Raw genomic sequence first — 17665 nt, forward strand, 5'->3', positions numbered from 1 at the left:
GCATTGGGAGGGGGCGGGGCAGGTTGGGGGGCATTGGAGGAGGCGGGGTCAGCGGGGGGCAGGGGGAGCTGTGGGGAGGCATTGGGAGGGGGCGGGGCAGGTTGGGGGGCATTGGAGGAGGCTGTCAGGGGGGGCAGGGGGAGCTGTGGGGAGGCATTGGGAGGGGGCGGGGGCAGGTTGGGGGGCATTGGAGGAGGCGGGGTCAGCGGGGGCAGGGGAGCTGTGGGGAGGCATTGGGAGGGGGCGGGCAGGTTGGGGGCATTGGAGGAGGCGGGGTCAGGCGGGGGGCAGGGGGAGCTGTGGGGAGGCATTGGAGGGGGCGGGCAGGTTGGGGGGCATGGAGGAGGCGGGGGGTCAGCGGGGGGCAGGGGGACTGTGGGGAGGCATTGGGAGGGGCGGGCAGGTTGGGGGCATTGGAGGAGCGGGTCAGCGGGGGGGCAGGGTGAGCTGTGGGGAGGCATTGGGAGGGGGCGGGGCAGGTTGGGGGGCATTGGAGGAGGCGGGGTCAGCGGGGGGCAGGGGGAGCTGTGGGGAGGCATTGGGAGGGGGCGGGGCAGGTTGGGGGGCATTGGAGGAGGCGGGGTCAGCGGGGGGCAGGGGGAGCTGTGGGGGGCATTGGAGGAGGCGGGGTCAGCGGGGGGCAGGGGGAGCTGTGGGGAGGCATTGGGAGGGGGCGGGGCAGGTTGGGGGGCATTGGAGGAGGCGGGGTCAGCGGGGGGAAGGGGGAGCTGTGGGGAGGCATTGGGAGGGGGCGGGGAAGGTTGGGGGGCATTGGAGGAGGCGGGGTCAGCGGGGGGCAGGGGGAGCTGTGGGGAGGCATTGGGAGGGGGCAGGGGCAGGTTGGGGGGCATTGGAGGAGTCGGGGTCAGCGGGGGGCAGGGGGAGCTGTGGGGAGGCATTTGGGAGGGGGCGGGGCAGGTTGGGGGGCATTGGAGGAGGCGGGGTCAGCGGGGGGCAGGGGGAGCTGTGGGGAGGCATTGGGAGGGGGCGGGGCAGGTTGGGGGGCATTGGAGGAGGCGGGGTCAGCGGGGGGCAGGGGGAGCTGTGGGGAGGCATTGGGAGGGGGCGGGGCAGGTTGGGGGGCATTGGAGGAGGCGGGGTCAGCGGGGGGCCAGGGGGAGCTGTGGGGAGGCATTGGGAGGGGGCGGGGCAGGTTGGGGGGCATTGGAGGAGGCGGGGTCAGCGGGGGGCAGGGGGAGCTGTGGGGAGGCATTGGGAGGGGGCGGGGCAGGTTGGGGGGCATTGGAGGAGGCGGGGTCAGCGGGGGGCAGGGGGAGCTGTTGGGAGGCATTGGGAGGGGGCGGGGCAGGTTGGGGGGCATTGGAGGAGGCGGGGTCAGCGGGGGGCAGGGGGAGCTGTGGGGAGGCATTGGGAGGGGGCGGGGCAGGTTGGGGGGCATTGGAGGAGGCGGGGTCAGCGGGGGGCAGGGGGAGCTGTGGGGAGGCATTGGGAGGGGGCGGGGCAGGTTGGGGGGCATTGGAGGAGGCGGGGTCAGCGGGGGCAGGGGGAGCTGTGGGGAGGCATTGGGAGGGGGCGGGGCAGGTTGGGGGGCATTGGAGGAGGCGGGGTCAGCGGGGGGCAGGGGGAGCTGTGGGGAGGCATTGGGAGGGGGCGGGGCAGGTTGGGGGGCATTGGAGGAGGCGGGGTCAGCGGGGGGCAGGGGGAGCTGTGGGGAGGCATTGGGAGGGGGCGGGTCAGGTTGGGGGGCATTGGAGGAGGCGGGGTCAGCGGGGGGCAGGGGGAGCTGTGGGGAGGCATTGGGAGGGGGCGGGGCAGGTTGGGGGGCATTGGAGGAGGCGGGGTCAGCGGGGGGCAGGGGGAGCTGTGGGGAGGCATTGGGAGGGGGCGGGGCAGGTTGGGGGGCATTGGAGGAGGCGGGGTCAGCGGGGGGCAGGGGGAGCTGTGGGGAGGCATTGGGAGGGGGCGGGGCAGGTTGGGGGGCATTGGAGGAGGCGGGGTCAGCGGGGGGCAGGGGGAGCTGTGGGGAGGCATGGGAGGGGGCGGGGCAGGTTGGGGGGCATTGGAGGAGGCGGGGTCAGCGGGGGGCAGGGGGAGCTGTGGGGAGGCATTGGGAGGGGGCGGGGCAGGTTGGGGGGCATTGGAGGAGGCGGGGTCAGCGGGGGGCAGGGGGAGCTGTGGGGAGGCATTGGGAGGGGGCGGGGCAGGTTGGGGGGCATTGGAGGAGGCGGGGTCAGCGGGGGGCGGGGGAGCTGTGGGGAGGCATTGGGAGGGGGCGGGGCAGGTTGGGGGGCATTGGAGGAGGCGGGGTCAGCGGGGGGCAGGGGGAGCTGTGGGGAGGCATTGGGAGGGGGCGGGGCAGGTTGGGGGGCATTGGAGGAGGCGGGGTCAGAGGGGGGCAGGGGGAGCTGTGGGGAGGCATTGGGAGGGGGCGGGGCAGGTTGGGGGGCATTGGAGGAGGCGGGGCTCAGCGGGGGGCAGGGGGAGCTGTGGGGAGGCATTGGGAGGGGGCGGGGCAGGTTGGGGGGCATTGGAGGAGGCGGGGTCAGCGGGGGGCAGGGGGAGCTGTGGGGAGGCATTGGGAGGGGGCGGGGCCGGGTGGGGGGGCATTGGAGGAGGCGGGGGTCAGCGGGGGGCAGGGGGAGCTGTGGGGAGGCATTGGGAGGGTGGCGGGGCAGGTTGGGGGGCATTGGAGGAGGCGGGGTCAGCGGGGGGCGGGGGAGCTGTGGGGAGGAATTGGGAGGGGGCGGGGCAGGTTGGGGGGCATTGGAGGAGGCGGGGTCAGCGGGGGGCAGGGGGAGCTGTGGGGAGGCATTGGGAGGGGGCGGGGCAGGTTGGGGGGCATTGGAGGAGGCGGGGTCAGCGGGGGGCAGGGGGAGCTGTGGGGAGGCATTGGGAGGGGGCGGGGCAGGTTGGGGGGCATTGGAGGAGGCGGGGTCAGCGGGGGGCAGGGGGAGCTGTGGGGAGGCATTGGGAGGGGGCGGGGCAGGTTGGGGGGCATTGGAGGAGGCGGGGTCAGCGGGGGGCAGGGGGAGCTGTGGGGAGGCATTGGGAGGGGGCAGGGGAGGTTGGGGGGCATTGGAGGAGGCGGGGTCAGCGGGGGGCAGGGGGAGCTGTGGGGAGGCATTGGGAGGGGGCAGGGTAGGTTGGGGGGCATTGGAGGAGGCGGGGTCAGCGGGGGGCAGGGGGAGCTGTGGGGAGGCATTGGGAGGGGGCAGGGCAGGTTGGGGGGCATTGGAGGAGGCGGGGTCAGCGGGGGGCAGGGGGAGCGTGGGGAGGCATTGGGAGGGGGCAGGGTAGGTTGGGGGGCATTGGAGGAGGCGGGGTCAGCGGGGGGGCAGGGGGAGCTGTGGGGAGGCATTGGGAGGGGGCAGGGGGAGCTGTGGGGAGGCATTGGAGGAGGCGGGGTCAGCGGGGGGCAGGGGGAGCTGTGGGGAGGCATTGGGAGGGGGCGGGGCAGGTTGGGGGGCATTGGAGGAGGCGGGGTCAGCGGGGGGCAGGGGGAGCTGTGGAGAGGCATTGGGAGGGGGCAGGGCAGGATGGGGGGCATTGGAGGAGGCGGGGTCAGCGGGGGGCAGGGGGAGCTGTGGGGAGGCATTGGGAGGGGGCAGCGCAGGTTGGGGGGGCATTGGAGGAGGCGGGGTCAGCGGGGGGCAGGGGGAGCTGTGGGGAGGCATTGGGAGGGGGCAGGGGAGGTTGGGGGGCATTGGAGGAGGCGGGGTCAGCGGGGGGCGGGGGAGCTGTGGGGAGGCATTGGGAGGGGGCGGGGCAGGTTGGGGGGCATTGGAGGAGGCGGGGTCAGCGGGGGCAGGGGGAGCTGTGGGGAGGCATTGGGAGGGGGCGGGGCAGGTTGGGGGGCATTGGAGGAGGCGGGGTCAGCGGGGGGCAGGGGGAGCTGTGGGGAGGCATTGGGAGGGGGCGGGGTAGGTTGGGGGGCATTGGAGGAGGCGGGGTCAGCGGGGGGCAGGGGGAGCTGTGGGGAGGCATTGGGAGGGGGCGGGGCAGGTTGGGGGGCATTGGAGGAGGCGGGGTCAGCGGGGGGCAGGGGGAGCTGTGGGGAGGCATTGGGAGGGGGCGGGGCAGGTTGGGGGGCATTGGAGGAGGCGGGGTCAGCGGGCGGCAGGGGGAGCTGTGGGGAGGCATTGGGAGGGGGCGGGGCAGGTTGGGGGGCATTGGAGGAGGCGGGGTCAGCGGGGGGCAGGGGGAGCTGTGGGGAGGCATTGGGAGGGGGCGGGGCAGGTTGGGGGGCATTGGAGGAGGCGGGGTCAGCGGGCGGCAGGGGGAGCTGTGGGGAGGCATTGGGAGGGGGCGGGGCAGGTTGGGGGGCATTGGAGGAGGCGGGGTCAGCGGGCGGCAGGGGGAGCTGTGGGGAGGCATTGGGAGGGGGCGGGGCAGGTTGGGGGGCATTGGAGGAGGCGGGGTCAGCGGGGGGCGGGGGAGCTGTGGGGAGGCATTGGGAGGGGCGGGGCAGGTTGGGGGGCATTGGAGGAGGCGGGGTCAGCGGGGGGCAGGGGGAGCTGTGGGGAGGCATTGGGAGGGGGCGGGGCAGGTTGGGGGGCATTGGAGGAGGCGGGGTCAGCGGGGGGCGGGGGAGCTGTGGGGAGGCATTGGGAGGGGGCAGGGCAGGTTGGGGGGCATTGGAGGAGGCGGGGTCAGCGGGGGGCAGGGGGAGCTGTGGGGAGGCATTGGGAGGGGGCAGGGGAGGTTGGGGGGCATTGGAGGAGGCGGGGTCAGCGGGGGGCAGGGGGAGCTGTGGGGAGGCATTGGGAGGGGGCAGGGGAGGTTGGGGGGCATTGGAGGAGGCGGGGTCAGCGGGGGGCAGGGGGAGCTGTGGGGAGGCATTGGGAGGGGGCGGGGCAGGTTGGGGGGCATTGGAGGAGGCGGGGTCAGCGGGGGGCGGGGGAGCTGTGGGGAGGCATTGGGAGGGGGCAGGGTAGGTTGGGGGGCAGTGGAGGAGGTAGGTTTGGGGTAGAATATTCATCCTCTCATTTACAATTGAAAGTCAAGGGCGCATGTGCATGAGACCTGAAAAAGCCAGTGGGCAGGAGCAAGCTCAGCATTTCCATGCCAGTTGTGTGCCTGGGGGCTGGGCCTCACGTGCCCTCTTAGTAACACTCCAGCCCTGGGCAGTAGTGAGTGGAATTTCCTCCATCGCAGGACTCTTTTTGCCCATGTGACATGAATTTGGAGGATCTGAAATCATTTCATAGCATGGCAAGCAACCGTGTCACAAGTGGCTTTAAGTGGGTGCCCCTGTCAGTCAAGAGGCCAAAGATCACAGAGTCTGAACGGGTTTCAGAGAAGCAGCCGTGTTAGTCTGTATTCGCAAAAAGAAAAGGAGTACTTGTGGCACCTTAGAGACTAACAAGTTTATTTGAGCATAAGCTTTCGTGAGCTACAGCTCACTTTAAATGCATCCGATGAAGTGAGCTGTCACGAAAGCTTATGCTCAAATAAATTTGTTAGTCTCTAAGGTGCCACAAGTCCTCCTTTTCTTTTAGAGTCTGAACTATTACCTTTGACAGAATGATCAGGGGAGCCCAGTGGCCTGTTGGCAGGGGGCAAATGAAGCTTTGGCTGGAGAGGGCTGCAGTAGCATTTGGTCAACTCACTTTAAAGAGAGAGTGAGCCCCAAACACACTGTAAACCTTTTGTGAATTTTCTTTTAATCCAGTCCCTAAAGCTCTTGGTAAGACTATGCCCTTGGCAGTATACCCTCTGGCTGGTGATAGTGTTGAGAGTTTGGGGAGTAACTGAGCTCTTACATCTGTGTGGTGTGAATAGAGAAGTTACAAGGTCTGTTCCTGGTGCAAAGGCTACTTCCGTCTTGCAGCATATTGTTTCCTGTGGCATCATTTGGTATTGGTTAGAAAGGCCAGGGAGTAGAAACAGTATTCCATGTGCCAATGCTGAAGAAAAGTAAATAATTCAGGATTTTAACATCTTTTATTATATGCCAGTGTGACTGGCAAATATGGGTAGAGTTGCTCAGTACACAGAAGGGCTTAGGTCAGTGGTTCTCAACCAGGGGTACGCAGAGATCTTCCATGGGGTACATCAACTCATTTAGATATTTGCCTCATTTTACAACAGGCTACATAAAAAGGACCACTGAAGTCAGTACAAACTAAAATTTCACACAGACAGTGACTTGTTTTATACTGTTCTATATATTAGACATTGAAATGTAAGTACAATATTTATATTCCAGTTGATTATTTTATAATTGTATGGTAAAAATGAGAAATTAAGCAATTTTTCAGTAATAGTGTACTTCTGTATTTTTGCATCTGATTTTGGAAACAAGTAGTTTTTAAGTGAGGTGAAACTTGGGGTACTCAAGACAAATCAGACTCCTGAAATGGGTAGAGTAGTCGAAAAGTTGAGCACCACTAGCTTAGGGTAACTAGTATTTATCACTTTGCCCTAATATTTCCTGCCTCTTTCTTAGCTGGCTGTGGGTTTTCTCTCACTGAGGATGGTGTCCCAAGAGGTGGAGAAGGATTCAGTGGGATGCTTTTATTTAGCACACAGACCACATGCTTGGCCTTTGGAATCTCAGTAGACAAGACAATATTATTCAGATAAAAATGACCAGAAGATGGATTGAACCCAAAACTGTACCAACTATTTTATTGATTGTAATAATAATACCTAGCTTTTATATAACACTTTTCTTCAGTGGATGTCAATGTGATTTCCAAAGGATGTCAGTATCATTTTCCCCATTTTACAGATGGGGAAACAGAGGCACTGAGAACTGTAATACCACTATTTTATTTGGCTAGTACAATGGCATAATGTATGCAATGTTGTATTCTGTATCGGAAAGAGTCCTGGGAAGTAATGATAATGTCTTCATAACAAATACCCTAGAACATCAATGTTAAGCCCTATGTGCATTCTGAGCTAAAACTTGATAAATATGCTTGTTTGCCCTAATATAATTTCTTGTCTCACTGGTATGTTCACTTTTTCCAGGAAGCGGTTAGGATTAAAACTAACTAAAGCTATATGTGGAACTCCTACAGATACCTGTGAAGTTGAAATCTCATTTGGAATCTTTTATATAAAGGTTAAAATAATTTCTGCTGTTGGGAACTTATTTTTCTTTCTTCAGTATGAGATCTGGATTGATTTGATAGAAGGTATTTACAAATGTGCGTATAGATAAATATTTTGCTTGAACATGTGCATCTAATTTCAGTTTATTCCTTCTGCAGCTTTCTAAACCTAGTGTAACATTTCAATGGCTAATCAGATGACTGATGGTCATCGACGGTTCCTGCAGGTGCTGATGTCTCATGGAATAATGGAAGGGTCGGTGGCTAGAACATTACACAGGGACTGCTGTGAAATCCATAAAGGTTAGTCTCGTTTCCTGAGAAAAATAGCAGTGTAGTGAATGAGAGAACAGAGTAAAATTGGGCTTTCTATTGCACCCTTCATATTCTGGGTATCCCAAAGTGCTTTCCGGAGCTACCATTTAGGTAACATGTTGACTTTGTAGGCAAATGGTGTGCTCAGCCGTAGTACACACCTAGTCTTACCAAGACCTCTTTTACTCAGGAAAACATTGGTCAGATCATTGAGGTTATTACTGACACTGACCCATTTAAAACTGGGATCTCTCTCATTTTCCTGGTCAGAAGCCAGTGAGATGGGCAGAGGGGATCTTGTTTTAATGCTCTAATCCAGGACTTTAGAACTCTACATGAGCAGCAGAGGTTCACTTGCACAGATCTGATTGCAGGAGTGGGGCCTAATTATACAAGCAGAAATAGCAAAACTGACTATAAATACACAGTAACAGCTGAATGAAAAGGAGATTCTTTGAACTATGGTAGTCGGGGTGTTATGTAGGCAGAAATATTTCAGAGAAGTGTGCTTTTTAAATGGGGAATTTAGTAGGTCCTTTCCACATGAAGTAACATGTCACTAGTTCTAGATTGCAGTGTTAAATCTGACTGTCTAACAGATGTGCATCAGCCTCAGTTTACAAACAGCTACATTCCTGGCTAGCATATACCCTGTAGAAAGTAATGTTAAAACAATGTTAATTGTGTAAACAGCCCAAATAAAAACAAAGAAATTTAGGGTTAAACCAATTCAGACCTCACCAAAAACATGTAAAAGCTTTTACAAAAATAATGAGTCCGGTGGCACTTTAAAGACTAACAGGTTTATTTGGGCATAAGCTTTCATGGGTAAATAACCACTTCTTCTGTTAGTCTTTAAGGTGCCACCCGACTCCTTGTTGTTTTTGTGGATACAGACTAACACGGCTACCTCCTGATACTTTTACAAAAATAGTGTCTTTAGATTTGCATATTTAAAACTTTATTCATATTTGCAATTAACAGTTTTTAAGTAATGCCTTTTTGGCAGTGTTAAATTTGCCACTTCATTCTTTATTGGAAGGCTTTTCTTTGGAATGTTATAACATATTTGCCTGGGGGGGAAAAGTATCTCTCAAGGCTAAATCCTTCACCAGATTTAACTACATATTCACTAGTCCCGCTAGACACAGTAGTGAGCTCTGTACATTATAAAACAGGAATTTTGTTTTTGTGCTTTCAGTTTAATTTGAAGTTCTTTTTCAGTCTTCAATGGTATAGGAATGTGTAATCAATTTAGTTATGATGTTTCAGAGAGAACTGCTTAATATCTGTATTATACCTTCACTAATTTTGAAAATGTGATGGACAAACTGAAATTAAGCTGAAATGAGTAACATTTTTAGTTTTAATTAGTAATTTTAGCAGTAGGTGATACAATCTGATAAAGTGAAAACTAAACTGCTGCTTACAAAACAAAAACTGAAAGCATCAAAGGTCACAAGACCTTCATCTTTCACATATTTGCAAACAAAACTAATTGGCAAGTAATTAGTACAAAGATATCTACAGGCTTAGGTCTGTAGATGCTTCTGAACCTGAATAGCTTTACCAACTGATGCTGCTACTCATGTGAGTAAAGTGTTCGTAGGATTGGGCTCTAAGGCAGCTTCTGAAAGTTATTAAGATAAGACGGTTTTGGATAGAAAAATGCTAAGTGACTTGTGTTGTTTAAGAAAAAAAGCCTAGTCCTCCGGATCTAGAGGAGTCAGCTGAGTTGGTTCAGGCACCTGATAAGGATGCCCCCAGAAGCTTCCATTGGAACTCTACTGGGCATGTCCCACTGGGTGGAGGCCCCAAGGCCGACTCGGGACACAGTGGAGGGATTATATCTCCCACCTGCTGGGGAATGCGCCAGGAGGAGCTGGAACCTGTTTTGGAGGAAAAGAAGGTCTGGCCCCCCCTGCTTTCTATGCTGCTGCTGCTGTAATCCTCACCAGGAAAAGCGGCATAAAGGAAAAAGATGACGATGATGATAGAATCCAGGTAGCTCTAGAATATTAGTTGGCTTAAATCATGGCTCAGATTAAGCTGGTATGCGGTAGTACCGCATACCAATACCTCTTAAGGTACTTTCTTGTTCTTCAGAATCTCAGATTTAATGGGAAAAAGTAACTCTCTAGCTGTTACGACTGCAAAGAAAACCTCAACACTGTGAACTGAATACAACCAATGCAAAAATACCTACACGAGTCTGCAGAGAACCTGGAACCATAGCTCAGAGGGTGAACTGCCCCTTTCATCTCAGTGAGGGGTATGGATTTGTCTACATGGATGAGCTATGATAGAATTAGGTAGGGTTTGAATTTTAAAGCACGCTAACCCCTCCATGGGGAGTTACTCTGCACTAAGGGTGCTATTTTGTGGTTTAGATTAATCCACTTCCAGAGTAAAATCTATTTCAGTCTACTTCCCCATGTAGACAAGCCATAACTGAGGTGCTCAACGATCATTTGTCACCATTGTTAACTATGTGAGAAAGGAGAAGGAGAGATCACAGAACTGCTCAATCTACTGTGAACTACATTTAATTTTAGCACCATTGGTGGGGTGGTGTTTGGGAGATACCACTACTTATTTTTATTCCTTAATCAGAATGAGCCCAGCAAAGTCAGTGGGCATATTCAAACCCCTCTGAAGGGGAGCCAAGCTAAGGAGTCTAGTGAAGCTCAGAGAGCAGGAACAATCCTATTTTAAACATTTGTGCAATCTCCCATGAGCAATATCTTATTGTGGTGATTAACATGAGTAAAACATGGGAGAGTACCACTGCTTCCCCTATACCCCCTCAAATTCAAAACTGGCTTAAGATTTTTCCTGAAGACACACAAGTCATTGTGCCTTGTTTGATAAAGATATGTACAGTAATTAGCAGAGATGTCCTGAACCAGAGGTCTGGATCAGAGCAACATTGAACATTACAGCAAACTTTACAGCTTGGTCCCTGTTCTGGTATTTCCAGTAGAGATAAGAAAGTGTCATTACCACTATACAAAGCATTGGTGAAATTTCATCTGAAGTACTGTGTGCAATTCTGGTCTCCTGTGTTCAAGAAAGATGGATCCAAACTGGAACACGTCCAGAGAAGGGCTAATAGGATGATCAGATGAATGGAGAATCTACCTTATGAGAGGAGACTTAGGAATTTGGCTTGTTTAGCCTAACATAACAAAGGCTGAGGGGAGATCTGATTGCTCTCTGTAAATACATCAGAGGGATAAATAACTCTTCTCCCTCCCTGGCATTTAAGTTAAGCACCAGTGTTGGCGCACATGGATATAAACTGGCCATCAGCATATTTAGGCTTGAAATTAGATGGTTTCTAACCATCAGTTGAGTGAAGTTCTAGAACAGCCTTCCATGGGGGCAAAAAACCTAACTGGTTTCACAACTGAGCTGCATAAGTTTATGGAGGGAATGGTATGAGGTTGCTTACAATGGCAAGTGGCCCATCTGCAACTGATAGTAGCAAGTATCTCCAATGGCTGGAGATGGGACATTAGGTGGGGAGGGCTCTGAGTTACTACAGTGAATTCTTTCCTGGGTGTCTGGCTAGTGGGTCTTGCCAACATATTTAGGGTCTAACTGATGGCCATATTTGGGATCGGGAAGGAATTTCCCCCCCCCCCCCGTCAGATTGGCAGAGACCCCGGGGATTTCCCATCTTCCTCTGCAGCATAGGGCATGAGTCGCTTGCTGGTTTAAACAAGAGTAAATGGTGTATTCTTCATAACTTGAAGTCTTTAAATCAAGATTGGCTGAGTTACTGAAGTCCTCAAGAGGTTATGGGACTATTAGAGGAGTGGGGGTGTGAGGTTCTGTGGCCTGCAATGTGAAGAAGGTCACACTAGAAAGATGATCACTATGGTACCTTCTGGCCTTAAAGTCTATTTCTAGGTCAATGAGCTACAGTGCAGTAAAAGTTAGTTAAATAATTTATCAGAAAGGGTCATCTGTCAGGAAGATTTCCTGACAGAGTAGCACACCATAAAACTCCCACCTTCTAGTACAGTATATTCAGTCTATATATATATATATATATATATATATATATATATATATATATATATATATATATATATATACACGCACACACACAGCAAGTGTGGGATGCAAAAAGGTTGTGAAATTACTCAGATGTGTGGGAGTTTTAAAATGTTATAACCACAATAAATACTCTACCTTAAAGGCCGTGTGCCAAGTCAGGAGATTTTGTGAACAAAAGGATCCTGTACTTGAATCATTGAATAAAACATGATTTTACTTTCTTTACATTCATTTCTTGAGCAAGCACAGCAACGTGACAGAGCTTTGCTTCCAAGGGCAAATACATCATGCTCTTCCTTGTTTTCTAACAGCATCTAAATAGACCTAGTCAGTATATGCTTTATTTATTGTATATTACTGATGTATACTAAACTAGGAAGTGTAGCATTTAATGTAGTTCTTCAAAGTTCTCTCTATTCCTGGATATGGACTTCTTTATTGAAGCAATGTGTCCAGATGCACTGGATATCATTAAAGTGTAGTATCATAATATCCTTGAGATCACATCAAATCTAACATGCTATAGAATTGGCATAATTCAATTCAATTAAGCTAAAGGGTTAACCTCCCATGTCTATATCATCAGATGGTTGTTTCCAAGTGCTAGGACATTAGAGTGTGAAATTGGTTTTAAGTGTAAGAGGACACAAAAACAGCCCCTTTCAAATTATTAGGAACCAAGTTGTAATGGGGTTCTGCTCACTATAGGTGCACCTTGTGGCTGGGTCTGGAATTGGCTTTCACCTGGTTTTGCTCCTCCTTCCATCAGTTGCTCACAGTGTGACCTCTCTTTCTCCATGACTCTGGGTGCTTCCTCTTCATAACCTAGTCCTCCAGCCCAGTCACTGTATAGTACTCCCCCTTCTTCAATAAAGTTTCACTAGACAAGCTGTCCATATGCTATCTCAGGCAGTCTTCTATTCCAAGAATAGATCCGGTGGCTGGTAGGGGAACCCAGGTCTACCCACTACTTCAAGTTCCAGATCCTATGACTAGCAACTTAGGTCTGCTCAATCACAGACCTGTTGCTGTTTCCCTGGGCTCCGTCCTACCCCATCTTTTTTATCTCCTGGCTTATCTTTGGGTTTATCATGGGAGCATACTGTGCACCTCATGGCTACCTCACCCTTCCCAGCCTCCCTAGTGCAGGATAGAATTCTAGGACTTACTCTCCCCCTGGATTTCCTCCTTGTCCCTGGACAATTGCCTTTCCATCTAGGGAGTGACTGCACAGCCCTTTACTGCTCTCACTTCCTGGCTGTATACTCCTAGTCCTGCTTCTCCAACAGGTGAAGTTCATCTGTAAGTAGCGCTTATCAAGCCCTGGCCTCCCTCCGGGTGCAGCATATACAGTTAACCCAGTCAAGGCTTGTGTGAGGCAAATACTCCATCACAGTTGTGCAATAGCTGACCTGTGGAACACCATAGCTAGATGAAGTGATCACATTCCTTTCTATTGTTTGTCACGCTCACTTTTTCCATCATATTTCAAATTATTTTGTAGGCTTTTGGGGGTAGGGAGCATCTTTCTGTATATATGTACAACACTTTGTCTTAGTGGGGCTCTGATCCTGATTGGGCCTTAGATTACTACCATGAATCAATAACTCCAGAAGTGCTTTTAGAGTATATTCATCAGTAGGATTGGAACATATGAGAGAGAGTGCTCCACATGTCTAGTGATGTATCTCTGGACTCACTTCCAGCAGCCGTCACGGTGGTGCTCAGAATGACTGACTATTTTAAAACTTCAGTTAAAACACAAATATGCAGGATTGTTCAGGATAGAATTGTTTTATGTCCAATTCTGTTAAAATGCCTTTTGCTGATTAAGCTGTGGTGTAAGTCTATGTATAGACTTCAGTGTATAAAACACATTGTAGCAAACCTGAGAGAGCAAGGCAAACAACTGCAAACACGACTCAAGCTGTGCTCTTACTATCGCTATAATGTCCTCGGCAGTTTGTGGGGGAAGCCTTTGTCACTGCTGGTCACCTCTGTAATACCTTCTCCTCTTTCTAAAAATCTAAAGACCTGTATTTGCATTGTGTGATAGAGCCTAGCATGAACCCTTGTTAAGGTGCTTGCTTTGGTAGGAGATGGGGGGGGGGAATGGCATTCTTTTCTGAAAAGAACCGTGATCCTCCCACCTGCTGTTTCCTCATTTTGGGCTGGGGTATTTTAAGCCAGTGGGTCTCAACCTTTCCAGAGTACTGTACCCCTTTCAGGAGTCTGATTTGTCTTGTGTATCCCAAGTTTCATCTCGCTTAAAAAACACTTGCTTACAAAATCAGAAATAAAAATACGAAAGTGTCACAGAACGCTATTACTGAAAAATTACTTTCTCATTTTTACCATATTACTATAAAATAAATCAATTGGGATATAAATATTACATTTCAGTGTAAATTATGTAGAGCAGTATAAACAAGTCATTGTCTGTATGAAATTTTAGTTTGCTCTGACTTTGCTAGTGCTTTTTATGTATCCTGTTGTAAAACTAGGCAAATATCTAGATGAGTTGATGTACCCCCAGAGGTATACATACCCCTGGTTGAGAACCACTATTTTAACCTACCCTTGACCCCACTTGCCTCTTCAACTGCTGCCCCATTTCTGTTTAATTTCTAAGTTCATTAAGTGCACTGACTACACTCACTGTTTGGAGTTCCTCTCCTCCAAGTCCATCCTAGACGTTCCCCCAATCAAGCTTCCGCCTTTGACTCCACTGAAAATTCTCTTGCCAAAGTCTCTAATGACCTCTTCTTAGCCACTGCTTTGAACCAGTACTGCATACTCCTCTTCCTTGATCTGTTAGCTGCCTTTGACACTGTTGACCATGCTCCTCCTCTTGAAATCATGTCCTTCCTTGGCTTCCGTACCTCTGTCCTCTCCTGGTTCTCCTCCTACCTCTTTAATTTCCCCTTCAGCATGTTCTTCAGAGGACCCTTCAACTTTGTGTGGGTGTTCCACAAGGTTCTGTTCTTTGTCCCCTAGTTTTCTCCTTCTATACCCTGTCTCTGGGTAATCTCATCCACAAAGACAAATTCAATAACCATCTCTATGCTAACGACACACAGATCTACCTCTTTACTCCAGACCTGTCTCCTTCTGTCCAAACTAAAATTTCATCCTGTCTCTCTGACATCTCCTTGTGGACATTTAACATTTAAGCTCAAATTGGCTAAAACAGAGCTGCTTTTCTCCCTCCTCTCCAAGTCTAGCTGCCTCCTTTCTTGATCACTGTGGACAATATGTCATCCTGCCTGTAACTCAGGCCCATAACTTGGCTGTTGTCTTTGACTCGGAAATCTCTATAAGTCCGCACTCTAGGCTTTGTCTAAATCTTATGTATTCTTTATGCATCACACCTCTAAGATATGGCCTTTCTTATCCATCCACATAGCTAAAACTCTTGGCCAAGCTGTCATCACCCCGTCTCTGGATTCCTGCGACACCCCTTTCTAGCCTTGACAAATTAAATCTTGCCCTACTCATATCCATTCCGAATGCTGTTGTAAAGATTACTTTCCTAGGCCATTTCTTTGACCATGTTGCCCCTCTCTTTGCATCCCTTTACTGTTCCTCCTTCTCTCTCACATCAAACACAAGGTGCTTGTCACTTTCTAAGCCCTTTGTGGTCTAACACCCCCACCCTCCCCCCAGCTATCATCTCCAATTTGCTATCCTTATTTTGACCCTCGCCTATGATCATCCCCTGGTGGCAGCCTCCATTGCCCACTTACGAAGTTTTCTTGCAAGCGCCTTTGTGCTTTTTTTCCCATGCTGCCCCTCGCGCTTGGGAGGAACTCCTCATAAACATCTGTAAAGCTAACTCATTATCCTCGTTCAAAACTGTCCTTTGCCATGATGCCTACAAAAACACATCCTACACCAGCAGATTAATTATCTATCATGCTGACCAGTGTTGTCTCACTATTTCTTTGCACACCCTGTCTGTATCCATATATCAGGTCTTGTCTTAGTCTTAGATTGTAAGCTCTTTTTGGGGGCAGGGCTGTCTTTCCCCTCCCCCCCCCCCCCCGTTTGTGTAGCACCTAGCACAGTGGGGTCCTGGCCTATGATTGGGGCCCATACGCAGAATAGTAACAACTTTGTGGACTGTATCACTGAGCTAGCAGTCACTCATTCATTTCTCCCTGCCTTCTCATATACCTGCAAGTACCTTTCTTCTCCAGCCTTTCTGTGCTTCTTTAATTACTGGGGTGGGGTTGGGGGGCACAGACATCAGGGCAGCTTTCATCTTCTTTAATTACTACAACTAGAGAGGCCCTGTTTCTCGCTGCCCCTTGGAAAGCACATGCTTCTCTATAATATGTGACAGGGTCGGACCAGATGGCTATAGGAGAGTAATAGAAGGCAGATATATTAGCCCCAGGCTAAGTAGGTTCCTTTTCCCTGGGTAAGGTAACAGGGAAGGTTCCAGAACAATCGGGAACCTTCTGGAGACTATTAAGACAGGCTGATTGGAACACCTGCAGCCAATCAAGAAGCTGCTAGAATCAATTAAGGCAGGCTAATCAGAGCACCTGGGTTTTAAAAAGGAGCTCACTTCAGTTTGTGGTGTGCGTGTGAGGAGCTGGAAGCAAGAGGCACTAGGAGCTGAGAGTGAGAACGCAGACTGCTGGAGGACTGAGGGGTACAAGCATTATCAGACACCAGGAGGAAGGTCCTAAGGTGAGGATAAAGGTGGTGTTGGGAGGAGGCCCTGGGGAAGTAGCCCAGGGAGTTGTAGCTGTCGCACAGCTGTTCCAGGAGGCTCTCTAGACAGCTGGATTCCACAGGGCCCTGGGCTGGAACCCGGAGTAGAGGGCGGGCCTGGGTTCCCCCCAAATCCTCCCAACTCCTGGTCAGACACAGGAGGAGTCGACCTGGACTGTGGGTTCAGAAAAATGGCCAAGCTGAGGGCTGCCGTGAAGCTCCAAGGTGAGCAAATCCGCCAATAAGCGCAAGACCCACCAAGGCAGAGCAGGAACTTTGTCACAACTGCACAACTTGTGTCGGAAGTGGGATCTGGGGTCCACAGCGTGGCGGAAGGAGGAGGGTGTTTGGAAGGGGGGGGGAAGGAAGAGGGTCTATTTTTTATTTTATTTATTTATTTTTTCACCACAATGGAGGAGGCAGTGTGGGCACTGATACAAGCCACGGTTGCCCAGCAGGAGGCTACTCGTGTCCAGGCAGCCGCCCAACAGGAGGCAGTGCGGCTGCAGCAAGAGACTAATTGCTTGCTGATAGACCAGGCTGCTCAAGACCAGGCTATGTTGTGGGAACTGGTAAACCAGGTAAAGGCCCTTACATAGCTGAACCACGGCCATGATGGGACGCAGATCATGGGGGCCAGCAATTGGCTGCAGAAAATGACGCGGGAGGATGATGTAGAGGCATACCTCCTGGCCTTTGAGAGGACAGCCCTGTGGGAGGCTTGGCCCCGAGAACAATGGTCTGGCATCTGTGCTCTATTCCTGTGTCGGGAGGCCCAGAAGGCCTACTATGATCTGCCTGAAAAGGCTGTGGCAGACTACCCCCAGCTGAAAGCAGAGATCCTGGCCAGATCTGGGGTAACGACAGCAGTGCGGGCCCAGTGATATCATGAGTGGAGGTACCAGGAAAACAAAACCTCGCAGTCCCAATTATATGACCTCATCCATCTCGCATGAAAGTGGTTATGAACTGAGTCCCAGAGTCCGGAGGAGATGCTAGAAGTTCTGGTCATTGACCAGTACATGAGAGGACTACTGCCAGACCTTCACGCCTGGGTAAGCCAGAACGAACCCTCCACCTACGACGAGGTTGTCGCGCTGATAGAAAGGCGAAGGATGGCAAGGGAGCTGACCCGACCAGTTAAGGAAGAAGTACCCCGGCTTAAACTATCAGCACCAAGCCCTAGAGCTTGGGTGACTGGGCCACCAGGAGAACCCAGGTGGAAAAAGAGAGGGTCTGAAGGCTCACCAGAAGCCACAAAGAGTCAGAGCACTGAGGGGGAAGAGGATTGTGATGTTGGACTACCCAAACCAAGAGACCGGGGGATGCCTAGGGCTCCATATAGATGTTATGCCTGCGGGGAGTGGGGACACATAGCTGCACAGTGTCCCAGTGCCGAGGAGCCTATGCAGTGTAATCTGGGGAACTGGGCAGACCCATGCTCCCTAATCCACCTTGTGGGGGTCTCAGTAACCCCACATATATACACTAGACCAGTGAAGCTAAATGGGGTAGAGACCACAGCACTCGTTGATTCGGGG

The 17665-nt window shown here is 52.1% G+C and overlaps 1 protein-coding gene across 3 annotated transcripts in view; it reads left to right on the plus strand.

The window, feature by feature from the left end:
* The window catches only part of NSMCE1 (NSE1 homolog, SMC5-SMC6 complex component), a 38445-nt gene that overhangs the window by 5494 nt on the left and 15286 nt on the right, over positions 1–17665 (plus strand). For 2 of the 3 annotated variants that reach the window (XM_043493713.1, XM_043493714.1), the window contains exons 2-3: positions 6052–6145; positions 7182–7325. In XM_043493713.1, coding sequence (XP_043349648.1) covers positions 7208–7325 — 118 coding nt within the window. In that variant the 5' untranslated portion in view covers positions 6052–6145; positions 7182–7207. The remainder of the gene's footprint in view (positions 1–6051; positions 6146–7181; positions 7326–17665) is intronic. The other variant, XM_038420000.2, reaches the window with a different exon arrangement.

Source organism: Dermochelys coriacea, chromosome 10 (genome assembly GCF_009764565.3).
Source record: "Dermochelys coriacea isolate rDerCor1 chromosome 10, rDerCor1.pri.v4, whole genome shotgun sequence".
Taxonomy (NCBI): domain Eukaryota; kingdom Metazoa; phylum Chordata; order Testudines; family Dermochelyidae; genus Dermochelys; species Dermochelys coriacea.